This window comes from Schistocerca cancellata, chromosome 5 (genome assembly GCF_023864275.1).
Source record: "Schistocerca cancellata isolate TAMUIC-IGC-003103 chromosome 5, iqSchCanc2.1, whole genome shotgun sequence".
NCBI classification, from domain to species: Eukaryota; Metazoa; Arthropoda; class Insecta; order Orthoptera; family Acrididae; genus Schistocerca; species Schistocerca cancellata.
The window spans coordinates 59,802,247-59,829,914 of NC_064630.1; the positions used below are offsets into that span (position 1 = coordinate 59,802,247).

The 27,668-nt window shown below is 45.2% G+C and overlaps 1 protein-coding gene across 1 annotated transcript in view; it reads right to left on the reverse strand.

Annotated features, from left to right (window-relative positions):
- Positions 1–27,668, reverse strand: part of LOC126188364 (puratrophin-1-like) — a 1,249,514-nt gene that overhangs the window by 609,839 nt on the left and 612,007 nt on the right. The window contains exons 7-8 of the mRNA XM_049929962.1: positions 22,282–22,399; positions 18,590–18,706 (exon numbers count right to left, since the gene is read on the reverse strand). Coding sequence (XP_049785919.1) covers positions 18,590–18,706; positions 22,282–22,399 — 235 coding nt within the window. The remainder of the gene's footprint in view (positions 1–18,589; positions 18,707–22,281; positions 22,400–27,668) is intronic.

Below are 27,668 nucleotides of genomic sequence, written 5' to 3' on the forward strand. Positions count from 1 at the left end.
GTTAGGTTTAAGTAGTTCCACGTTCTAGGGGACTGATGACCTCAGATGTTAAGATCCATAGTGCTCAGAGCAATTTGAACCATTTGGCCCGTACACGTCGTTCGCATGCAGGGAGAACCTCTTCTCATCACGGAAGACAATAGAGCGAGATTCCACTCTCTAGTTGACTCTTTTCACAACACCATATTAGCCGTGTCTGATGATGTTATGGCGTCGGTGGTTGCCTGGCTGAAAGCAGACGCGATCTTAGTACTGTTGCAAGCAGGCGGTTTCCGATATCCTCGGTGACAGAGCACGTAGCCGGATTCCTTGCCTGGATGATGTTCGTTGCGGCAACGCTGCTCGCACAGTGCATCGACGCTGACGTGCGTGTTTAGTACGCGGACGCCCAGATCCTGGTCTACGAGGGCGGGGGTGTTCCACACACCACTGCAGAAGGAAGCGACACGTCACAGAAACGTTGTGCCAAACACGTGCTCCAATCCGTTAATGGGTCCATCCTTCTACATCTGCATCTACATCCATACTCCGCAAGCCGAGGGTACCTTTAGTACTTATATCGGTTCTCCGTTCTATTCCAGTCTCGTATTGTTCGTGGAAAGAAACATTGTCGGTATGCCTCTGTGTGGGCTCTAATCTCTCTGATTTTATCCTCATGGTCTCTTCGCGAGATATACGCAGGACGGAGCAATATACTGCTCGACGCCTCGGTGAAGGTATGTTCTCGAAACTTTAACAAAAGCCCGTACCGAGCTACTGAGCGTCTCTCCTGCAGAGTCTTCCACTGGAGTTTATCTATCATCTCCGTAACGCTTTCGGGATTACTAAATGATCCTGTAACGAAGCGGGCTGCTCTCCGTTGGATCTTTTCTATCTCTTCTGTCAACCCTGTCTGGTATGGATCCCACACCGGTGAACAGTATTGAAGCAGTGGGCGAACAAGTGTACTGTAATCTACTTCCTTTGCTTCCGGACTGCATTTCCTTAGGATTCTTCCAATGAATCTCAGTCTGGGATGTGCTTTATCGATGATTAATTTTATATGGTCATTTCATTTTAAATCACTCCTATACTCCCAGATATTTTATGGAATTAACTGCTTCCAGTTGCTGACCTGCTATATTGTAGCTAAATGATAAAGGATCATTCTTTCTATGTATTCGCAGCACATTACACTTGTCTACATCGAGATTCAATTGCCATTCCCTGCACCATGCTTCAATTCGTTGCAGATCCTCCTGCATTTCAGTACAATATTCCATTGTTAGAACCTCTCGATGTGCTACAGCATCATCTGGAAAAAGCCCCAGTGTCTCACGCTTCAGTGGCTGCAAAATACAGTAACTTCAATTCCCGGCAGTGTTAGCACGTTTCTAGACACAGGTAATCCGTGTAAGACAACTGACAGCAAAGTGCCAAAAGCCTCGGCAGAGATCCAGCGAACAGTCGCAAGAAATCAGTCAAAAAATCCTTAAGCGGCACCGAAAAGAGAAAAGGCGGGAAGTGTCTAATTGTGCAGAAATTGGCAAGGGACGTATCCGGACTTTCGAAAACGTGAATGAGAACGCGTGTAGCCGCAGAAGCGATGCGAGCGGTTTAGTGCGGCCCCTTTTTGCGTCTGGGTGTCGTGTCGCTGGCGTGGTGCGGTGCGAGATGAAAGACGCCGGCGGGGTACGTCTGCGCTAACGGCGGCAAGTGGCGACGCGGCCGCCGCCGACGCCGCCCCCGCGCACTGCACCGTGACGGCGCGGCCGCGGGGCCCCGAGAAAGCAGCCGTAATGGCCCGCAATTAAGCCCGGGGTTGGCAGGTGGCCGCCTGGACGCGGATCCGCCCAACTGGGCCAGCCGCTCCGCGTCGCGTCTGCTGATTAACGAGCTGCGAGCACCTGATTGAAAAACAGTATCGCAGGCCCGATACGCCCGCCGGCGCCGAACGATGCTTTCCTTCCGAGAACTTGGGAGCTCAATAGGCAATCGCCGCCTCTGTGGTCTAACGGTTAGCACCCTAAATAGCATAAGCGCAGGTTCCAATAAAGACGGATATCTGTCGAGCATGTTCCATCTTCTTGTCTCAGAACCAGTACACCATCTGAAGATGAAAATCGGGTCATGGAACTAATGTTGTTATTGTGGTCTTCAGTCCTGAGACTGGTTTGATGCAGCTCTCCATGCTACTCTATCCTGTGCAAGCCTCTTCATCTCCCAGTACCTACCGCAACCTACATCCTTCCGAATCTGTTTAGTGTATTCATCTCTTGGTCTCCCTCTACGATTTTTACCCTCCACGCTGCCCTCCAGTACTAAATTGGTGATCCCTTGATGCCTCAGAACATGTCCTACCAACCGATCCCTTCTTCTAGTCAAGTTGTACCACAAACTTCTCTTCTCCCCAATCCTATTCAGTACTTCCTCATTAGTTATGTGATCTACCCATCTAATCTTCAGCATTCTTCTGTAGCACCACATTTCGAAAGCTTCTATTTTATTCTTGTCTAAACCATTTATCGTCCACGTTTCACTTCCATACATAACTACACTCCATACTAATACTTGTAAGTAGCCCGCATCTCGTCGGCGTGCGGTAGCGTTCTCGCTTCCCACGCCCGGGTTCCCGGGTTCGATTCCCGGCGGGGTCAGGGATTTTCTCTGCCTCGTGATGGCTGGGTGTTGTGTGCTGTCCTTAGGTTAGTTAGGTTTAAGTAGTTCTAAGTTCTAGGGGACTGATGACCATAGATGTTAAGTCCCATAGTGCTCAGAGCCATTTTTGAACTTGTAAGTAGGCTATTTATGTTTTCTTATTGGCAACGTTACGTAGCGCTCTGTATGAAAATCACTGGCTGTGCTGTGTGCAGTCAGTGGCTAGTTTGCATTGTTGTCTGCCATTGTAGTGTTGGGCAGCGGCAGCTGGATGTGAACAGCGCGTAGCGTTGCGCAGTTGGAGGTGAGCCGCGAGCAGTGGTGGATGTGGGGAGAGAAATGGCGGAGTTTTGAAATTTGTAAGTCTGGATGTCATGAACTGCTATGTATATTATGATTTTTCAACACTATTAAGGTAAATACATTGTTTGTTCTCTATTAAAATCTTTCATTTGCTAACTATGCCTATCAGTAGTTAGTGCCTTCCGTAGTTTGAATCTTTTATTTAGCTGGCAGTAGTGGCGCTCGCTGTATTGCAGTAGTTCGAGTAACGAAGATTTTTGTGAGGTAAGTGATTTGTGAAAGGTATAGATTAATGTTAGTTGGGGTCATTCTTTTGTAGGGATTATTGAAAGTCAGATTGCGTTGCGATAAAAATATTGTGTGTCAGTTTAAGGACAGTCATGTATAATTTTTCTAAGGGGATGTTTCATACTTTCAGAAATGACTTCCTGACACTTAAATCTATACTCGATGTTAACAAATTTCTCTTCTTCAGAAACGCTTTCCTTGCCATTGCCAGTCTACATTTTATATCCTCTCTACTTCGACCATCATCAGTTATTTCGCTCCGCAAATAGCTAAACTCTTTCACTACTTTAAGTGTCTCATTTCCTAATCTAATTCCCGCAGCATCATCCGACTTAATTCGACTATATTCCATTATCCTCGTTTTGCTTTTGTTGATGTTCATCTTATATCCTCCTTTCAAGACACCATCCATTCCGTTCAACTGCTCTTCCAAGTCCTTTGCTGTCTCTGACAGAATTACAATATCATCGGCGAACGTTGAAGTTTTTATTTCTTCTCCATGGATTTTAATTCCTATTACGAATTTTTCTTTTGTTTCCTTCACTTCTTGCTCAATATACAGATTTAATAACATCGGGGAGAGACTACAACCCTTTCTCACTCCCATCCCAACCATTGCTTCCCTTTCATGTCCCTCGATTCTTATAACTGCCATCTGGTTTCTGTTCAAATTGTAAATAGCCTTTCGCTCCCTGTATTTTACCCCTGCCACCTTCAGAATTTGAAAGAGAGTATTCCAGTCAACATTGTCAAAAGCTTTCTCTAAGCCTACAAATGCTAGAAACGTAGGTTTGCCCTTCCTTAATCTAGCTTCTAAGATGAATCGTAGGGTCAGTATTGCCTCACGTGTTCCAACATTTCTACGGACTCCAAACTGATCTTCCCCGAGGTCGGCTTCTACTAGTTTTTCCATTCTTCTGTAAAGAATTCGGGTTAGTATTTTGCAGCCGTGACTTATTAAACTGATAGTTGGGTAATTTTCATATCTGTCAACACCTGCTTTCTTTGGGATTGGAATTATTATATTCTTCTTAAAGTCTGAGGGTATTTCGCCTGTCTCATACATCGTGCTCACCAGATGGTAGAGTTTTGTCATGACTGGCTCTCCTGAGGCCATCAGTAGTTCCAATGGAATGTTGTCTACTCCGGGGGCCTTGTTTCGACTCAGGTCTTTCAGTGCTCTGTCAAACTCTTCACGCAGTATCGTATCTCCCATTTCATGTTCATCTACATCCTCTTCCATTTCCATGATATTGTCCTCAAGTACATCACCCTTGTATAGACCTTCTATATACTCCTTCCACCTTTCTGCTTTCCCTTCTTTGCTTAGAACTGGGTTTCCATCTGAGCTCTTGATGTTCATGCAAGTGGTTCTCTTGTCTCCAAAGGTCTCTATAATTTTCCTGTAGGCAGTATCTATCTTACCCCTAGTGAGATAAGCCTCTACATCCTTACATTTGTCCTCTAGCCATCCCTGCTCAGCCATTTTGCACTCCCTGTCGATCTCATTGTTGAGCCGTTTGTATTCCTTTTTGGGTGCTTCATTTACTGCATTTTTTTATTTTCTCCTTTCATCAATTAAATTCAATATATCTTCTGTTACCCAAGGATTTCTACTAGCCCTCGTCTTTTTACGTACTTGATCCTCTGCTGCTTTCACTATTTCATCCCTCAAAGCTACCCATTCTTCTTCTACTGTATTTCTTTCCCCCATTCCTGTCAATTGTTCTCTTATGCTCTCCCTGAAACTCTGTACAACCTCTGGTTCTTTCAGTTTATCCAGGTCCCATCTCCTTAAATTCCCACATTTATGCAGTTTCTTCAGTTTTAATCTACAGGTCATAACCCATAACCAATAGGTTGTGGTCAGAGTCCACATCTGCCCCTGGAAATGTCTTACAATTTAAAACCTGGTTCCTAAATCTCTGTCTTACCATTAGATAATCTACCTGAAACCTGTCAGTATCTCCAGGCTTCTTCCATGTATACAGCCTTCTTTTATGATTATTGAACCAAGTGTTAGCTATGAATGGAACTAATAGCTATCTCAAAAAAGTGACTGGTTGGAGTTTCATGTATTTACGTTAAATAAACAGTCGCGGGTTCTTAAACATTCGTAATGGATAACCTAAATCGACACTACTGGCCATTAAAATTGCTACACCAAAAACACATGCAGATGATAAACGGGTATTCATTGGACAAATATATTATAGTAGAACTGACACGCGATTACATTTTCACGCAATTTGGGTGCATAGATCATGTGAAATCAGTACCGAGAGCAACCACCTCTGGCGGTAATAACGGCCTTGATACGCCTGGGCACAGAGTCAAACAGAGCTTGGATGGCGTGTACAGGTACAGCTGCCCATGCAGCTTCAACACGATAGCACACGATACCACAGTTCATCAAGAGTAGTGACTGGCGTATTGTGACGAGCCAGTTGCTCGGCCACCATTGAGCAGACGTTTTCAGTTGGTGAGAGATCTGGAGAATGTGCTGGCCAGGGCAGCAGTCGAACATTTTCTGTACCCAGAGAGGCCCGTACAGGACCTGCAATTGAGACGCAACATAGCAAGAGCAATAAATGCAGTAGGGGAGACCGAGTCTAGTTGTTTCAGGATCTAGTTGATACTAAGTCAAGCTGATACAGGCCCAATAACTGCCAAATGTGAAGACGCTTGCAAGCGGGAACGAGAGTGGAGGGGGAACAGATCGATACTCAGTAGCCACGTGTGTGCCGGAGGAGGAGGTTGCTTTTACTAGACACTTTCACCTTTTATTTTATTGTTATTCGTAGACTAGTTGAACAATCAAACACATCATATTGTTTCATGGTTGGTTCAAATGGCTCTGAGCACTATGGTACTTAACTTCTGAGATAGTCAGTCGCCTAGAACTTAGAACTAATTAAACCTAATTAACCTAAGGACATCACACACATCCATGCCCGAGGCAGGATTCGAACCTGCGACCGTAGCGGTCGCTCGGCTCCAGACTGTAGCGCCTAGAACCGCACGGCCACTCCGGCCGGCCTATTGTTTCATGGTTTGAAGCTAAGAATATTATAAACAGTTAATTTTAACTGCTACCTGTTCCTCGTAGATTTTAGTTTAGTGTAATGGTGTCGTGTGGATCAAGTTGATACGCTTCCTTTGGATCAAGTTGATATAGTATATGGAAAACACAAGTTTCAAGGCAAAGATGTGTGGAATGCGGACGAAACCGGGGTGCAGATTATTCAGCGGGTAAGCAAAAATTATAGCTGAGAAAGGAGTTCGGCAAGTCGCAAAAGCCACTTCTGCTGAGTGAGGGCAAACAGTTACAGTTGCAACTGCTAACTGAGCTATTGTCAACGCTATCCCCGCCCCCGCCCCCCCCCCCCCCGCTCCTCATTTTCTCTACAGTGTTCTTTAAATACCATTTCATAAATGGAGGACCGCCAGGAGGTGGATGACTGGGTCATCGTTCCTAACTTTTATAAGACACTTTCACAGCCACGTAAAGTCAGCTCCTGAAATCCCTGCCTTTTGTTGCTTGACAATCATGATTTACACTTGTCAATACACAAACTTCTGTAAAGACAATGGAGTCGTTTTTCTGTGTTTCCCTCCCCATACCTCTCACCGCCTCTAACCCCTTGACATACCTGTTTCTGGACCATTGAAGAAATACTGTTTTACAGCTGTAGATAACTGGCTAATTAGCAATCCTGGAGGAACTGGGCAATTTATGGCATTCCTAATCTTGTAAATAGTGCCTTTGGAAATGCCGTGACACAAAATAATATTGTGGCAGGATTCAAAGCTTCAAGGATCATGCCGTAAAAACCGGATATTTTTAAGGACGAACATTTTTTGTCAAGCTTTGTAACTAAGCGTCAGCTTCCTACAACACCAGAAGACCAACTACCTTATACTTTAGCATGAGACCAACAGCCTTCTACATCTGCGGAAGTCCAATAGCCTTCTCCATCCGCAGAAGTCAATCAGCCTTCTACATTAGGAGGCGTTTCAACATGCTTCTACTTCGACATTAGCCGACATTACTGAAATGAGTCACCACTTGTCACTAATGGCCTTGGAGGTATCTCTCCCATTGTTACTCCAGAACAAATTCGCCCTCTACCAAAAGCAAGAGAACGTAAAACAAGCGGTAAAGGCAAGAAAACCTTAAAGTCCTGCATTCTTACAGATACTCCTATAAAAGATAAAACAGAGCAAGATACAAAGGAGAGGGAGAGAAAGAAGTCCATTAAGACAAAGAAACGCAAATTAAAACTAAGTTATTTGGTTGCGAACAAAACAAACAGCTCGACAAACCAAGGAAACAAGATAAAAGAAGAGAAGCTTAAAAAGAAGAAACATGAATCTTACTCTGACGAAGACTCTTTTTGTTTGGTGTGTCTTAAAACTTATTCTTCATCCAAACCGGGTCAAGATTGGATCGAATGTGTTTCCTGCAAGACGTGGGCACACACATCTTGTGCAGAGGACAGCTCGTTTTACACTTGTATTAACTGCCAATCGAAAGAATCGGAACGAATTGCCACAACTAAGCTCCTATGAGGCTATCTGAAACTACTTTATAATGTTAAGTTTAAACGTTGTTTAAAAAATGTTAATTTTTGGAAAAACTAAGAAATTTACTAGAACAACGTAAAAATCCATTATATTCATTTTTAAATTTAAATATTAGTTTTTAGATTTTAAATGTCAGTATATTTTAAAACAATAAAACCCTTTCAGATCACATGTTTTGTTTATTATTATCTTGAATCCTGGCGCCGTACCCGATGCTCAAAGGCGTCTCAACTTGACCCGTAACTGTATCAGTTTGACCCAGACTGGGTTAATTTGATGAATCTGGTAAAGTTTACTAAATATTTTTAGACATCACAAATTTTTTATACAGCTTTGAAATGTACCAACTGATAGCCAAATAGTTATAGTGCCTTATTATGTTGCATTTGTTTTAGTACAGTTATAGAGAAAAAATACAAAAAATTAGAAAGTAAAAAGCGTATTAAATAGACCGGTCTCCCCTATCCACAGACATGCTCGCTACAATATGACACCAGTTGCACTATCGTCCGCATGTTTGACGCGTGTCCGATGCTGGGAGCACTGAACATTTTGTAACATAAGGTTTCCAAACCGTACTCGTTTGCTCATTTCTGTGGCTACTGTGACTGCCAGGGAAATAGGTTTTCTCCAGTCTAAATGTAATATGCCGGTCATTCTTTTGGTTTCGAAGGCATAACCAAAATAGGCAATGTATCTTTCAGACATTAAAACTGTGTGTCTTTGTCTTTGATGGCAACGGTCTCCAACCCCGAGGTACCAGATCGCGCTTGACGTCCCATTTCGAAGCAACAGCATGACAGCAACACAGTTCACGGCGCCTCAGTTGATAGTACCGTACGTTGTTCGCTAGACAGACTGGGTTCACTTCCCAGCCCAGCATCTGTCACAATGGTTCCTTCCAGTAACACTCCATTAGCGAATAAACGTCTCACACCGAATGAAGAAGACGTCTAGACACGCACCGTAGACCTATGCAGGAGGGCAAATTTACTACGATGTCGAACAGCTGAAGAATCGCATCAGATGACAGATTTTACCGTGCACCACTTGCCATTTCACGCTGACAGTTACCGTTGAACAAATGTCTGTAATCTGTGTGGGCTCGAAAATTCAACAGAGGCTCTCGAATTTAAGCTCGGCGGACATAACGAAAAATTTCAGAGGGGAGACGTTAACGAATCTCTTGTTCGAAGAAACGGATTTCAGCTCCACCCCTCGCCTCGCGGGCAACGGCACAACGAGACGCCAAAACAATGTAATTTAAGCGATTGTGTTGCTGCCAAACGACAAGAACAATGGCCACTTGGGCGAGCTCTAAGTACCTTTAAAACACTGGGCGGTAATGAACCGGTACAAGTACACTCCAGTGATTAGCTACGTGCCTTTCCAGCGCCATCTGCTGTCAGACAATGGCACGCCACGAGCGGCGCTGTTCTGTCCCTTCCGGTCGTGTTGCTGCGTGTGGTGGGCAGCCAAACGACGGTTATTAGACGAAGGATACTTCTCACTTCTTCTTACCAAAACTCTCAATTCCTTTATTTTGTTCTACCATGGATTAAGGAAATGCCTTCTTTTTTCTCCACTTTTTACGCCTCGTATCGTACTAAGCGAATTGTTGGTTTTTCTGTACTGACGGAACTGAAGTGACCTAATAAGAACTTCATGTTCAAATGGTTCAAATGGCTCTGAGCACTATGGGACTTAACATCTATGGTCATCAGTCCCCTAGAACTTAGAACTACTTAAACCTAACTAACCTAAGGACAGCACACAACACCCAGCCATCACGAGGCAGAGAAAATCCCTGACCCCGCCGGGAATCGAACCCAGGAACCCGGGCGTGGGAAGCGAGAACGCTACCGCACGACCACGAGATGCGGGCGAACTTCATGTTACGAAACGTTGTTACGCAACTGTAAATACCGACAATACAGCCCGCTGTCGTATTTTGTAACTCAACTATGTCTTAAAACTTATTACGCTATTTCGAATCTACAGTCGGCCGCGGTGGCCGAGCGGTTCTAGGCGCTTCAATCCGCAACCGCGCGACTGCTACGGTCGCAGGTTCGAATCCTGCCTAGGGCATGGATGTGTGTGATGTCCTTAGGTTAGTTAGGTTACAGTAGTTCTAAGTTCTAGGGGACTGATGACCTCAGATGTTATGTCCCATACCGCTCAGAGCCATTTGCACCATTTTTTTTCCGAATCTACACAGACAAAGAGATAATCAGATAGAATTGATACTACCTAAGTTCTACATCTACATACATACTCCGCAATCTACCAAACGTTGTGTGGCGCAGGGTACCTCGTACCTCAACTAGCATCTTCTCTCCCTGTTCCACTCCCAAACAGAACAAGGAAAATATACTGCCTATATGCCTCTATACGAGCCCTAATGTCTCTTATCTTATATTTGTGGTATTTCCGCGAAATATAAGTTGGCGGCAGTAAAACTGTACTGCAGTCAGCCTCAAATGCTGGTTCTCTAAATTTCCTCAGTAGCGATTCACGAAAAGAACGCTTCCTTTCCTCTAGAGACTCTCACCCGAGTTCCTGAACCATTTCTGTAACACTCGCGTGATGATCAAACCTACCAGTAAAAAATCTAGCAGCCCGCCTCTGAATTGCTTGTATGTCCTCCCTAAATCCGACCTGATAGGGATCCCAAACGCTCGAGCAGTACTCAAGAATAGGTCGTATTAGTGTTTTATAAGCGGTCTCCTTTACAGGTGAACCACATCTTCCAAAAATTCTACCAATGAACCGAAGACGACTATCCGCCTTCCCCACAACTGCCATTACATGCTTGTCCCACTTCATATCGCTCTGCAATGTTACGCCCAAATATTTAATCGACGTGACTGTGTCAAGCGCTACACTACTAATGGAGTATTCAAACATTACGGGATTCTTTTTCCTATTCATCTGCATTAATTTACATTTATCTATATTTAGAGGTAGCTGCCATTCTTTACACCAATCACAAATCCTGTCCACGTCATCTTGTATACTCCTACTGTCACTCAACGACGACACCTTCCCGTACACCACAGCATCATCAGCAACCAGCCGCACATTGCTATCCACCCTATGCAAAAGATCATTTATGCAAATAGAAAACAACAGCGGAGATACCACACTTCCCTGGGGCACTCCAGATGATACCATCAACTCCGATGAACACTCACCATCGAGAACAACGTACTGGGTTGTATTACTTAAGAAGTCTTCGAGCCACTCATATACTTGGTAACCAATCCCATATGCTCATAGCTTAGCTAGGAGTCTGCTGTGGGGCACCGAGTCAAACGCTTTCCGGAAGTCAAGGAATATGGCATCCGCCTGATACCCTTCATCCATGGTTCACAAGATATCATGTGAAAAAAGGGCGAGTTGCGTTTCGCAGGAACGATGCTTTCTAAAGCCGTGGTGATGCATGGACAGCAACTTCTCTTTCTCAAGGAAACTCATTATATTCTAACTGAGAATATGTTCGAGAATCCTGCAACAAACCGATGTTAAGGATATTGGTCTGTAATTTTGAGGATCCGTCCTTCTACCCTTCTTATATACAGGCGTCACCTGCGCTTTTTTCCAGTCGCTTTTTGATGTTGTTCATCTCAGCTGCCATCGGCCTGTAACCTCGTCACGGCCCACAGACGCAAAACTGCGCAGAAATGACTCTTCATCTCGCGTCCGCTTCATCTTGGTTTCTCTTGTCACATGTTCTACTGAGTGCTTCAGTGAAAGGAGACGAAGTGGATGGAATCACATTAAACAAAATCCACAAGAAATGCAGAAGCGATTTAAGTATAGTCCGGTTGGAATGCAGCTAACACGTCGACGTCCAGCTATAGAAATTAAAAAAAAGAGAGAACTATAGCACCTCGACGCGGCCGGATCGTCCCGATACGTTTCCGACGCAATAAAGAAATCGATTGGCGTTATAAGCAGTGCTGTTTGAGCCGTAATTTTGATTACATCGCCAATTGTGCTCTCATTGGGCACTCTGTTCGACAAGCCGTCTCAGGCCTGCCACCATCTCCGGCGAAACAATCGTATCGGCAGCCGGCAGCCCGGGGCGGGCTCCTTTTCGCCGCACTCGGCTGCTAGTTCCAGGCGCGGCCGCCGCGCCCGGCAGCGGCGCCACTTTCTTCCTGCACCGCTTCGTTCCGGGGCGCCGATCGGGCAGCCGACGTCGGCAGCCGCACGGAGCGCCGATCGCATCTGCGCCTGCGCCCGGCGCTCCTCGAAAGAGAAGAAAACGTGAGACGGCCGCGGCGAGCAGCGCCCCCCCCCCCCCCCCCTCCAACCCCACCTCCCGCGCAGATAGGCGATAACGAGACGTGTTTGCAATGGGCAGCCTAATGTGTACCGACTAATAACGCAAATGCGATTCCAATGACCCAAATCGATTAAGAGCGCGATTCGACGTGGCGCCGACTGGAAAGCGGCCCCACACAATAGGCGGCCGGCGAGGAGGGAACCCCGCCCGGCGCGTCTCGTTTCCGTTCCGACGCTGCCGGTTTTTTTATCTCGCGTCTCCCTTTCGAGTGCCATTGCCGTTTGGCAAACAGCTCTCTTTGCGGTTATAACGGCCCTAACGGGCTGCGCGCTTCTTGTTATTAACTGCATTAGTGGCTCTGGAGGCCCTGCTCCACTTAGTCCCGACCCGCAACGGGCTCGTTACGTTTCATTGTCGGCGTTCTGACGTGACGATTACAGAGCTGGAAACTCGATGCTCGAGAATTCCTCGCGGCGACGACACGGACAGTATCTGCGATCCACTCGTGTATAGAAAGCATGTTTAGCTTTGCCTCCTGTTTCCATTCGCTTCAGATACCGGTTGTAGCGTATGAATTACGACAAATGTGACTGGACGGGCGACTATGGTGACTCCTCTCCTGTAATGTTACACTACGACAATCGACCATGGTTCGCTGCCCGGTGTTTTGAAGCTCACGCCTCGCCTTTACAATTTGGCCTAATGTGATACACTTTTCATTAATTTATTTACATTTATTTATTAACATTGCAGAGTGACCCACCGCCTTGGTAACTATGGCGGGTCGTTTGCTACCCAAATTAGTAACAAAGCTGCAAAGATAAACTCTTCTCTGCCTGCAGATTTTCTCAATACTGTTATTTTTCTTTTCTTTTATACAATTGCATTGTTAATTAAAACAAGAAACACATGTGATACATAAATTACGATTGTGGAAAGGAAAACACATTTTACCATGTTCTTAAAAAAATAAACGCTAGGAAAAATTTAGATAGTAAAAGAGCTTACTATAGTTGGTTGTTTGAAATGTGAAGGCTTCTCATCTGAAGTAGCATATTTTATTCTACAAAAATTACTACTATACAGGGTGAGTCACCTAACATTACCGCTGGATATATTTCGTAAACCACATCAAATACTGACGAATCGATTCCACAGACCGAACCTGAGGAGAGGGGCTAGTGTAATTGGTTAATACAAACCATACAAAAAGGCACGGAAGTATGTTTTTTAACACAAACCTACGTTTCTTTTTAAATGGAACCACGTTAGTTTTGTTAGCACATCTGAACATATAAACAAATACGTAATCAGCGCCGTTTGTTGCATTGTAAAATGTTAATTACATCCGGAGATATTGTAACCTAAAGTTGACGCTTGAGTACCACTCCTCCGCTGTTCGATCGTGTGCATCGAAGAGCACTGGATTACGTAGGGATCAGAAGAGACTGGAACAGCACATTACGTCCACACGCTAACACCTTTTTATTGGTCTTTTTCACTGACGCACATGTACAGGGTGTTTCAAAAATGACCGGTATATTTGAAACGGCAATAAAAACTAAACGAGCAGCGATAGAAATACACCGTTTGTTGCAATATGCTTGGGACAACAGTACATTTTCAGGCGGACAAACTTTCGAAATTACAGTAGTTACAATTTTCAACAACAGATGGCGCTGCAAGTGATGTGAAAGATATAGAAGACAACGCAGTCTGTGGGTGCGGCATTCTGTACGTCGTCTTTCTGCTGTAAGCGTGTGCTGTTCACAACGTGCAAGTGTGCTGTAGACAACATGGTTTATTCCTTAGAACAGAGGATTTTTCTGGTGTTGGAATTCCACCGCCTAGAACACAGTGTTGTTGCAACAAGACGAAGTTTTCAACGGAGGTTTAATGTAACCAAAGGACCGAAAAGCGATACAATATAGGATCTGTTTGAAAAATTTCAACGGACTGGGAACGTGACGGATGAACGTGCTGGAAAGGTAGGGCGACCGCGTACGGCAACCACAGAGGGCAACGCGCGGCTAGTGCAGCAGGTGATCCAACAGCGGCCTCGGGTTTCCGTTCGCCGTGTTGCAGCTGCGGTCCAAATGACGCCAACGTCCACGTATCATCTCATGCGCCAGAGTTCACACCTCTATCCATACAAAATTCAAACGCGGCAACCCCTCAGCGCCGCTACCAGTGCTGCACGAGAGACATTCGCTAACGATATAGTTATTTGTGGCGGTACAAACTGCCTTAGACGACACTGCGAACACCTCATGGTTTATGCAAGATGGATCCCGGCCACATCGCACAGCCGACGTCTTTAATTTCCTGAATGAATATTTCGATGATCGTGTGATTGCTTTGCGCTATCCGAAACATACAGGAGGCGGCGTGGATTGGCCTCCCTATTCGCCAGACATGAACCCCTGTGACTTCTTTCTGTGGGGACACTTGAAAGACCAGGTGTACCGCCAGAATCCAGAAACAATTGAACAGCTGAAGCAGTACATCTCATCTGCATGTGAAGCCATTCCGCCAGACACGTTGCCAAAGGTTTCGGGTAATTTCATTCAGAGACTACGCCATATTATCGCTACGCATGGTGGATATGTGGAAAATATCGTACTATAGAGTTTCCCAGACCGCAGCGCCATCTGTTGTTGAAAATTGTAACTGCTGTAATTTCGAAAGTTTGTCTGCCTGAAAATGTACTGTTGTCCCAAGCATATTGCAACAAACGGTGTATTTCTATCGCTGCTCGTTTAGTTTTTATTGCCGTTTCAAATATACCGGTCAGTTTTGAAACACCCTGTACATTACCAGGAGGGGTGAGGTCCACGTACACACGTGGTTTCCGTTTTCAATTACGGAGTGGAATAGTGTGTGTCCCGACATGTCAGGACAATAGATGTTCAATGTGATGGCCATCATTTGCTGCACACAATTGCAATCTCTGGCGTAATGAATGTCGTACACGCCGCAGTACATCTGGTGTAATGTCGCCGCAGGCTGCCACAATACGTTGTTTCATATCTTCTGGGGTTGTAGGCACATCACGGTACACATTCTCCTTTAACGTACCCCACAGAAAGAAGTCCAGAGGTGTAAGATCAGGAGAACGGGCTGGCCAATTTATGCGTCCTCCACGTCCTATGAAACACGCGTCGAACATCCTATCAAGGGTCAGCCTAGTGTTAATTGCGGAATGTGCAGGTGCACCATCATGCTGATACCACATACGTCGACGCGTTTCCAGTGGAACATTTTCGAGCAACGTTGGCAGATCATTCTGTAAAAACGCGATGTATGTTGCAGCTGTTTGCACTCCTGCAATGAAGTGAGGACCAATGAGGTGGTCGCCAATGATTCCGCACCATACATTTACAGTCCACGGTCGCTGTCGCTCTACCTGTCTGAGCCAGCGAGGATTGTCCACGGACCAGTAATGCATGTTCCGTAGATTCACTGCCCCGTGGTTTGTGAAACCCGCTTCATCGGTAAACAGGTAAAACTGCAACGCATTCTCTGTTAATGCCCATTGACAGAATAGCACTCGATGATTAAAGTCATCACCATGTAATTGCTGATGTAGCGACACATGAAACGAGTGAAAGCGGTGACGATGCAGTATGCGCATGACACTACTTTGACTCAAAAAAATGGTTCACATGGCTCTGAGCACTAGGGGACTTAACATCTGTGGTCATCAGTCCCCTAGAACTTAGAACTATTTAAACCTAACTAACCTAAGGACACCACACACATCCATGCCCGAGGCAGGATTCGAACCTGCGACCGACTTTGACTCAGTCCACCGGCTCTCGCAATGTCCCGTGTACTCATGTGTGGGTTCATGGCAACAGCAGCTAACACACCAACTGCACCCGCTTGTCCTGTGACGGGCATGTTACGGACCCGTTTGCATGCTACGACCATACCTGTTGCATACAGTTGGCGGTAGATGTTTTGCAATGTGCGGCACGTTGGATGCTCTCTGTCCGGGTACCGTTCTGCATACGCCCTGAAGGCTTCAGCTGCATTTCCTCGACACTCGCCATAGATGAGTATCATCTCCGCCTTTTCAGAGTTCGAATACACTATGGTCACAGTTCCTACAACACTACACTATCACAGACGTCTGGTAACACGGTGTACTACAGTTGGTCTGCGTGCGGAGATGAATGCAGAATAACAGTTAGAGCAAACCACAACAGTGCACTACACCCACACTCGTAAACACGGTCGTCATCGTAAACATGTCCCTGCAGATGCTGCTCGCCGACCGTGGCCCGTGTTTGTTACAACACGCAACTGTACGTCGGAGGTTTCAAGCGTCAACTTTAGGTTACAATATCTCCGGATGTAATTAACATTTTACAATGCAACAAACGGCACTGATTACGTATTTGTTTATATGTTCAGATGTGCTAACAAAACTAACGTGGTTCCATTTAAAAAAACGTAGGTTTGTGTTAAAAAACATACTTCCGCGCATTTTTGTATGGTTTGTATTAAACAATTACACTAGCCCCTCTCCTCACGTTCGGTCTGTGGAATCGGTTCCTCAGTATTTGATGTGGTTTACGAAATATATCCAACGGTAACGTTAGGTGACTCACCCTGTATATAAGTATGTCGTGACATTTGTTCTGCGAGCTTTGTGTATGAGGTATGGCAGTACTATTTGTTGCTGCAACTGCTTTCTCCATTTGCCCGGCCCATAAGATGGGGAGGAGAAGCGAAAAGGTGAGCTCGAGCCTCGTCTGCCCGGAAGGAGCTTCTTATTAGTATTATGGAGTTGTGCTCGTGCAGTTGATGACGTGTTATGGCCATCTCTCTATGCCAATTGAGAGATGGCTATACTATCTTTAATGTAGTTAGGCTTCTCCTTTTCGTATTTTGTTTACAAATGCCAACTAAGGATGCTCCCTAGATTGGTTCTACTGTAAGCAGATGATGGGAAGAAGACTTCAAATTTCTATTAGTAAAGTAAGAAATTATAGTTATTAAGTCAGAAGAGGTTCTAATATTCCAAGGAAAATCTAGAGCAAAGTATAAATAACCGGTTGTGATCCAAAAACTGCAATGGGTCCACGTACCTGTTTGGCTTTATCCACTGAGAAACAACTTCCTCGCATAACTTACGTATAACAAGTAGTTCAACATAAACATGTTAAGATTGATGGATACTTCTTTAATACGATTTCCTCTTTGTTTTTCGAGTGTTTTGCCATCTGTCCCTTGCATGTGCAGTCATCTAACCCTGATACGTGGTGAAATGGGTACGTGTTAAATAATTTTAAAAAAAGTTGTAATTAATTTGAAATTTTATCTACCTTAGTGAACGAAGTCTTACTTTGCGAGTGCATAAATCAATACATGTAAATTTCCCAGTGTTTTTTTGTGTATTGAAGTCTGATACCAGCATTTAAAAAATCTCACTCATCCATACCTATTTTATTTTTATTATTTCTTATATTTTCATGCGTCTTCATTTGTAAATTCGAGTATTAACAGACAGTTTGTAGGTAGGCTGTTTAGGTCTTTATGTTGGTAACGCCACGTAGCGCTCTGTACGAAAATCATTGACGGTGCTGTGTGCAATCTGTGGCTGGTTGGCATTGTTGGAATATTCTCTATTGTAGTGTTGGGCAGTTGGATGTGAACAGCGGGTAGCGTTAAGCAGTTGGAGGTGAGCCGCTAGCAGTGGTGGATGTGGGGAACATGGGGGCTATGTAAGCAGGCTGTTTAGGTTTTTATGTTGGTAACGCCACGTAGCGCTCTGTATGAACATCACTGGCTGTGCTGTGTGCAGACTGTGCTTGGCTGGACTCATTCTTGGAATATTCGCTTGTGTAGTGTTGGGCAGTTGGATGTGAACAGAGTGTAGCGTTGCGCAGTTGGAGGTGAGCCGCTAGCAGTTGTGGATGTGGGGACAGAAATGGTAGAATTTTGAGAGTGTACGATCTGGACGTGTGTCCATCAGAAAGAGCAAATCCAGTATTAAGGTAAATACATTGTTTGTTGTCCATCAAAAGCTTTCATTTGCTAACTATGCCTATCAGTAGTTAGTGCCTTCAGTAGTTAGAATCTTTTATTTAGCTGGCTGTATTGGGACTCGCTGTATTGCAGTAGTTCGAGTAAAGAATATTTTTGTGAGGTAAGTGATTCATGAAAGGTATAGGTCATTGTTAGTCAGGGCCATTCTTTTGGAGGGATTATTGAAAGTCAGACTGCGTTTCGCTAAAAATATTGTGTGTCAGTTTAGTGTTGATTAGAATAAGTAATGAGAGAAATGTCTGAGTACGTTCAGTTTTGCTCAGCTGTTTGAAAATCAAATAACGTAAGAAGTTTACCAGCACAGTAATTCATAATTTTTCTAAGGGGATGTTTCAAGTTGAAGTGTTGGTGGGTAATAGTTGATGGCTTATGATTATGTGTCAGACGGCGAGACCACTCTGAGACCGACTACGCGCTCGCACCCACCTTGTGGAACTCGACCCACTCGAGCTGGTCGTGGTCGCAGCGGCCCCCGCACACGGCCGGCGCCTGCTCGGCCGCCACGAACTCTCGCAGCGCCTCCTCCCCGCTCACCACGTGGTACTGCAACACGGGCAGGAGCACTCGCTGAGCCGCAGGCGCACGCCAACACTGTGCCGAGCTAGCGACCGCCCCACGGCGCTAGGCTCACACACACACACACACACAAGGCCGTGCAATCACACAAACGTACTGCATCAGTAGAACAAGAATGGGTAGCTTTGAGGGATGAAATAGTGAAGGCAGCAGAGGATCAAGTACGTAAAAAGACGAGGGCTAATAGAAATCCTTGGGTAACAGAAGAAATACTGAATTTAATTGATGAAAGGAGAAAATATAAAAATGCAGTAAATGAAGCAGGCAAAAAGGAATACAAACGTCTCAAAAATGAGATCGACAGAAACTGCAAAGTGGCTAAGCAGGCATGGCTAGAGGACAAATGTAAGGATGTGGAGGCTTATCTCACTAGGGGTAAGATAGATACTGCCTACACGAAAATTAAAGATACCTTTGGAGAAAAGAGAACCACTTGTATGAATATCAAGAGCTCAGATGGAAACCCAGTTGTAAGCAAAGAAGGGAAAGCAGAAGGGTGGAAGGAGTACATAGAGAATCTATACAAGGGGGATGTACTTGAGGACAATATTATGGAAATGGAAGAGGATGTAGATAAAGATGAAATGGGAGATACGATACTGCGTGAAGAGTTTGACAGAGCACTGAAAGAGCCGAGTCGAAACAAGGCCCCGGGAGTAGACAACATTCTATTAGAACTAGTGATAGCCTTGGGACAGCCAGTCCTAACAAAACTCTACCATCTGGTGAGCAAGATGTATGAGACAGCCAAAATACCCTCAGACTTCAAGAAAAATATAATAATTCCAATCCCAAAGAAAGCAGGTGTTGACAGATATGAAAATTACCGAACAATCAGTTTAATAAGTCACACCTGCAAAATACTAACGCGAATTCTTTACAGACGAATGGAAGAAGCCGACCTCGGGGAAGATCAGTTTGGATTCCGTAGAAATGTTGGAACACGTGAGGCAATACTAACCCCACGACTTATCTTAGAAGCTAGAGTAATAAAAGGCAAACCTACGCTTCTAGCATTTGTAGACTTAGAGAAAGCTTTTGATAATGTTGACTGGAATACTCTCTTTCAAATTCTAAAGGTGGCAGGAGTAAAATACAGGGAGCGAAAGGCAATTTACAATTTGTACAGAAACCAGATGGCAGTTATAAGAGTCGAGGGGCATGAAAGGGAAGCAGTGGTTGGGAAGGCAGTGAGACAGGGTTGTAGCCTGTCCCGGATGTTATTAAATCTGTATATTGAGCACGCAGTAAGGGAAACAAAAGAAAAATTCGTAATAGGAATTAAAATCCATGGAGAAGAAATAAAAACTTTGAGGTTCGCCGATGACATTGTAATTCTGTCAGAGACAGCAAAGGACTCGGATGAGTAGTTGACGGAATGGACAGTACCTTGAAAGAAAGATATAAGAGGAACATCAACAAAAGCAAAACGAGGATAATGGAATGTAGTCGAATTAAGTCGGGTGATGCTGTGGGCATTAGATTAGGAAATGAGGCACTTGAAGTAGTAAACGAGTTTTGTTATTTGGGGAGCAAAATAACTGATGATGGTCGAAGTAGAGAGGATATAAAATGTAGACTGGCAATGGCAAGGAAGGCGTTTCTGAAGAAGAGTAATTTGCTAACATCGAGTATAGATTTAAGTGTCAAGAAGTCATCTCTGAAAGTGTTTGTATGAAGTGTAGCCATGTATGGAAGGGAAACATGGTCGATAAACAGTTTAAACAAGAAGAGAAGCTTTGGGAATGTGGTGCTACAGAAGAATGCTGAAGAATAGATGGATAGATCACATAACTAATGAGGAGTTATTGAATACAATTGGGGAGAAGAGAAGTTTGTTGCACAACTTGACTAGAAGAAGGGGTCGGTTGGTAGGACATGTTCTGAGGCATCAAGGGATCACCAGTTTAGTACTGGAGGGCAGCGTCTGCAACCCAGTCAACAGATTTGTGACGGAGTCTGCTGTCGCACCTTCCCGGACTGACAGTGCCCATACTGAGCACCTGTGATATGAGTTACAAACTTGGAGAGATGCTCTGTTCACAGATGTGTGTCTGTTTTCTGTATGTCTCGTATATTTGGCGCAGTCGTTTTCTGAAACCCTGGAGGTACTTATGAAACCTGTATGTCCCACGCTTCGTTGCGCTGGAAAATGAAATGCCGGGAAATACTGTTTTCATACTGTCACTTCTGACTATGACATTAAGGGGCTCCGGAAAGGCTCAAAATCATGAAAAGTTCAATTTTTACTTTTTTGCGTTTTCTGAATCTGCAGACTATTACCTTTTAATAGATATATAATTTATTCAATTCCGAAGACTACAACTATTCTTAATTTTTTTTTGAAATGTGTTCTACATGGGCGTGACCCACTGTGGCGCTGTTAAACTGCTGTCAAATGGTGTTATTATTAACGTCCGTGTTCATCAGGTACATTTTAGTGATGTGAGATAAAGTATGTGTTGTGGCTAAACCTATTTTCAGAGACTTAGCAGCACCTGAACTGTTGAAAAAGTGTATTCACGGAAAAACTCAAAACCCCAATGAATGTGTAAATAGTGTTATATGGTCGAGAATCCCCAAGACTGTATTTGTTGGAATAGAAACACTTCACTTTGGTGTGTATGATGCTGTTGCGACTTTCAATGATGGCAAAATTGTAAGGTGCAAGGTATTTAGAAATATGGGAATGAAGATATGTTCTAACATGGTACGAGCGATGCTTGCTTTAGACAAGGAACGCCTTCGGGCTGCAGACAGGGCTGTAAAGAATCCAGAAATACAAGCAAGAGTAAACAGGAGGAGGAACAAGAGGAAGCTGGAGGAGGAGTTTGCAGAGGATGAAGATAATCCATCCTATGGACCTGGAATGCACTAAAAAGTTAATCCAATCTTTGTCGCTCGATTCCCAAAACTTTTATTTTCTCATACTAAATACATATTTTCTAAGGATCTTCCAAACATATTTGTTTCAAACTTTCAGTAAATGTTACACAGTACCTTCTGCATAATTTAACACAGCCTTTCTCCAAAAAACTGTATATTTTTGATTATATAAATAAAAAATTGCAAAAAAATGTTGTGAATTTTCATTACAATTGAAAAAAAATCATCTTTAATGACTGAACTAAAATTTTGTAAAATCCCTGTGTTAAGTTGTAGCCCATATTCCAATAAATAATCTGTAAAAAGTTCAACTTCCTACCTCAAATACTTTGTGAGGAAAGATGTAATTTATAAGCGTTATTTTAACATTGCAAGTATAGGGCGTTGCGGAGCCCCTTAATTAAAATAACCGCACATTGATGTCTTTCGCCTGGAAAGAAACTGGTAGTGTAATGGACTATCGAGGATTGCGGGTGTGACAGGTAAAGAGAGACGAAGGCATCGGCACGAGGCAGAGTTGCGAGGTGTGATGGAAACAGTGCGGGGCGCACCTGGACTCCCGAGGCGGCCAGCGCGGAGGGGGCCGCCTGCGCCTGCGGCTGCCCCGGCCTGGCCTTGCGGCCCGCGGGCCGCCACAGCAGCGCGCAGCCCACGGCGGGGCCCCCGGCGGCGGCCAGCAGCGACAGCGCCTGGTCCACCAGCTCCAGCGACGGCGCCTCGCCGCCGCCGCACGACGCCACCAGCACGCACACGCCGCCCGACAGCCGCTCCTCCCTGCAACACGGCCGCAGCTCAGCAGCCGGCTCACCCACAGCCTCTGTTATCCTAAAGCTGTCGGCACACGGACCGCGCATCCGAACGTTGAGCGTTGAGCGTGCCGAGTTTCTGACGTCACAGCGTGGAATAGCACGCTCGGGAGTCTTTCCGAACGTGCAGAGGAATATTTGGCATGTCAGATATTCTGAGCGTGCGTCTGAGCGTTGACCAATGAGATGGCCCAACGCCGCCTACGTCACAAGCCCGCCGTCTCCCTTCAGTACAGAGTTGTGAAGCGCCATATTGGCATTCATTTCAAGTCTATACGTATATATGCCGTTCCGAGCACCAGCAAATTGAGAATCACTGAAAAACCCGTTGTTAACTGTGTGATTCGTTCCAATAAAATAATGAGAAACATCATATTCGCGGCAAAAGAATTATTGTAACTTGCGTATAATGAGAGTAGGTTATTGGAAGGCAGCGACACACTGAAGATCCACCAAAAACGCATTGTTCTTGGTACAATTTGTTATAATTAAATTTCAGTTAGTAACATATCTACGATTAATGTGTTTAGCATGCGGTAACATAGTATGATTAGTGCCAAAATGAGATGTTGGATTAGCGTAATGAAGAGCGTCAGTGATTGGTAAACAGTTCTTTTTGTTGGGGCGGTGGTTCGCGTCCTGACACAAGGAATTTTTTTTCTCAACATTCACGTTTTTATTAGGTTCCGATACTTTATCATTAGTTTAATGCAAGTGTAGACTATAATATTTGATGTTACGTAAATACAAGTTCACCTTTCTTTGGGGTGTGACTTTCTTCGATTGGCTTAATCTAAAGGACAGCTTGCACTACTTGTTTAAAGATATTTCACTCCTACTTCTTTTACGCTTCGTAATTCACATGTTGCAAAGATTCTGCTACTGGGTAGCAACAGTGATCAAGTAAGACTGACCTTGGGGTTTTACTAAAATGTGGGAATCATGAAATAACGTGTATCTTATGCGGAGAAGTATTCCAAATTTGTAACGCACTGTCTGTAACGGAACTTTTATAAGCCTGCGTCCTTACTGATTGTACTTGGTACTTTCCTTTTCGTGGACGATGGAAGAAATGTGCGTTTTATTAGAGCTAACGTGGGAATTTTACGCGCGCCCGTTGAGTAAACAGTGTGATTTGCGAACTAGAAACATCCCTCAACTGTCGCTGGAGTGCGTTGCGATCGCGTATACCACGTTGGGGCCCACGTACCGTATGCACAAGTCGCATCGTTCCTGAGCGTTCAGCAGCACGTTGAACTTGGCACGCTCAACGTTAACGCTCGACAGCACGGTCCGTGTGCCGACGGCTTAAGCGACACTCAGTGTGTAACGCGTTTCTTGAAGCAGCTCCACCACACCGGAAGCACTAGCTTCGCCTCGTCTCCGCAGGCGCATTGAAATAAAGACAGAAGGCTGGAAAATCCAGCTTCATCAGAAAACTATTATTCCATTCGTAAAAATAATTTCCTTACATGTAACCTGCCAACAATAGCACACTGGAAAGGACAGACTCAAGAGGTTGCTGAGGATCTGAGCGTGGGGAGGTGCGATTCGTGTTTGTTTCGTCGAGGAGGGACTGACAGAGGAAGTGAGCCACAATTTGTTAGGAAACAAAACCATTGAAAAACCGTTTGTTAGCCACTAAACACATTAATGCTTTGCAAAAAAATTGGTTCAAATGGCTCTGAGCACTATGGGACTTAACATCTGTGGTCATCAGTCCCCTAGAACTTAGAACTACTTAAACCTAACTAACCTATGGAGAAACTGCCTATTGGCTTCTGTCTCGGGTTCTTCGGCCGACGTTCATCTAATGATTTTTCTGACGTTTCGCCAGCACGAGTGGCTGGCATTGTCAAAGCTTCACCCTCCATTGCCGGTGGTGAACTGGAGCCGAGCTCGCGGGCGCAGGCTATATGTACCTGGCGCGCTAACGTCCGAGGGCTTCTCTGCGGTCTTTTCCGGTGCGGTTCTCCTCTTGCTACCTGCGACGGTCGTTCGCTGCAGTACGGGAAGCCAGGATCCGTTTACCTTAAGGCTTTCCTCTTTCTTGTTCAAACTGTTCGTGTGTTTTTGTATTTCTACAGCTTCTCTGAACAAGCGCGTGTGATAGTGCTTCTCTACAGCCAGAATTTCCGTGTCGGCGAATTTTATTACGTGGTCGGTCTCATTCAGTGCGTGCTCTGCCACGGCCGATTTCTCCACCTGCCGTCGCTTATGCTCTTTGATCCTGGTGTTGATGGATCGTCCAGTCATTCCGACATAAACTTTTCCGCATGTGCATGGTATACGGTATATTCCCGACATCGCAAGCGGATCTCTTTTCTCCTTCGCCGATCTAAGACACTCTTTGATCTTCCTTGTCGGTTGGGGGAAAGCCTTAAAGTAAACGGATCCTGGCTTTCCATACTGCAGCGAACGACCGTCGCAGGTAGCAAGAGGAGAACCGCACCGGAAATGACCGCAGAGAAGCCCTCGGACGTTGGCGCGCCAGGTACATATCGTCTGCGCCCGCGAGCTCGGCTCCAGTTCACCACCGGCAATGGAGGGTGAAGCTTTGACAATGCCAGCCACTCGTGCTGGCGAAACGTCAGAAAAATCATTATATGAACGTCGGCCGAAGAACCCGAGACAGAAGCCAATAGGCAGTTTGTCAACAAGTGGCCACGAAAGCCTTAACAATTTTGTAACCTAAGGACATCACACACATCCATGCCCGAGCCAGGATTCGAACCTGCGACCGTAGCAGTCGCGCGGTTCCGGACTGAGCGCCTAGAACCGCGAGACCACCGCGGCCGGCAATGCTTTGAAACAGCTACCTACTACCTGTGATGTTTTTAACTGAGAAAGAAAATGTTACATGATATTTTTACATATTACTTTGCTGACTCTTATTTACACTAAGGTTGCAGGGTCATGGGATATCGATGCGGCACAGAGAGATGGCAGTAGCATCGCTTACACTAGGAATAAAAGGCCAGTGCATTGGCGGACCCATCATTTGGCGAGAATACCGAATCTCAGGCATCACCTCTCACAACAGATAACGAAGATCAAAAATGGTTCAAATGGCTCTAAGCTCTATGAGACGTAACATCTGAGGTCATCAGTCCACTAGAACTTGGAACTACTTAAATCTAACTAACCTAAGTACATCACACACATCCATGCCCGAGGCAGGATCCGAACCTGCGACTAGCAGCCGCGTGGTTCCGGACTGAAGCGCCTAGAACCGCTCGGCCACAACGGCCGGCGATAACTAAGTGGACGACGGCTTTCACTCAACGACTGAGAGCAGCAGTGTTTGCATAGACTTGTCAGTGCTAACAGACAAGCAATTCTGAGTGAAATAATCGCGTAAATGGGCGAGGGACATACGATAAGCATACCCCCTTACGACTGTGCGGCGAAATTTGGTGTTGAGGTGCTACGGCAGCAGCCGACCGACAGAAAGCGGCTGCACCGCCTCTCCTGGGCACTTGACCGTGTCGGTTTCACCCTAGACGACAGGAAAATTGTGGTTCACTCACACGAGCCCCGATTTCGGTTGCTAAGAGCTGATTGTAGAGTTCGAGTGTGGCGCAGATCCCACGAAGCCATGGACCCAAGTTGTCAACAAAGGCCGGCCGAGGTGGCCGAGCGGTTCTAGGCGCTACAGTCTGGAACCGCGCCACCGCTACGGTCGCAGGTTCGAATCCTGTCTCGGGCATGGATGTGTGTGACGTCCTTAGACTACTTAGGTTTAAATAGTTCTAAGTTCTAGGGGACTGATAACCGCAGCAGTTAAGTCCCATAGTGCTCAGAGCCATTTGAACCATTTGTCAACATGGCACTGTGCAAGCTGCTGCTGGATCCGTAAAAGCGTGGACTGTCTTTACGTGGGACATGCTGAGTTCTCTGGTCCAAATGGACGAGTCATTGACTGAAAATGGCTATTTTCGACTACTTGGAGACCATCCTCCCAGAAATGATGGAATTTTTATGAATGTTGGGTCACAATTGTTTGCGACTGGTTTGAAGAACACATGGGAAAATTCGAGCGAATGATTTGGTCACCCTGATCGCCCGGCATGAATCGCAGCCAACATTAGTGGGACATAATCGAGACGTCCGTTCGTGCACAAAGTCCTGCACCGCCAACGTTTTCCCAACTGTGGGCCGGTATAGAGGCAGCACGGATCAGAATTTCTGTAGGAGACTTCCAACGACTTGCCGAGTCCATGTCACGTCGAGATTACGCCGGGTAAAAAGAGGTCCCATGTGACATCACGAGGTACACCACGACTTTCGTCACCCCTGTGTATTATGAATATTGTAGAACATGTCAGTGTATATTAACCCATTTCACAAAGTAAATACCGGTAACTGCCACTGACCACTTCTGCAGTATTCGTTTGTTTCCGTAAACTAATTTCCAATCTTTTCCCAGACTCAGGGACACGCGGGAGTTCCATATCTACTTTTGCAGCATGATAACGGGTACCAGCTTCCTACAGTGTAGGCGGTGCTCTTGTCAGTGTTCACTTGGCACCTTCAATTTTCATGGCCTACTGGCCAGGGAAGTAATCTCTAGCCATTGTAATCACTGAGAGACCAAGCGGTTGTTAACAAAAAAGAAATGGCTCTGAGCACTATGGGACGTAACATCTGAGGTCATCAGTCCCCTAGAACTTAGAACTACTTAAACCTAACTAACCTAATGACATCACACACATCCATGCCCGAGGCAGGATTCGAACCTGCGACCGTAGCGGTCTCGCGGTTCCAAACTGACGCGCCTAGAACCGCGTGGCCACACCGGCCGGCTGGTTGTTAACATTGATATCGGTTACACTGCTGCAAGACAGAACCCAGCGTTAACGTACAGGCAGAAAAGGTACAGGTAGAACTGCACGTCGCATTTGATCAGCCCGAAAAGGCTTGAAAACTAGTTAATAAAAACAAATCCTTCAAAAGTGATAGATCGAAGTAACTGGTACTTATATTCTATTTTTTGCCTCGTGGAAAGTAATGTCGAAATATATCGCAGTACATTCTACATTCACATGTTTAGTAGTTTTTTTGTATTGGGTGGTAACACGAGAAGAAACACAGAGAATAGAAGAACGACAGTACTGCAAGCTTTTACAACCTATAGCCATTTCGCATTTTCAAGTTCCAGAAGAACAGCGGTGAACGGGTAACCAGTTTTTAGATTTCAGGGCAAATGATTCTGGGAATGCTTGGTAGTGTCAGTA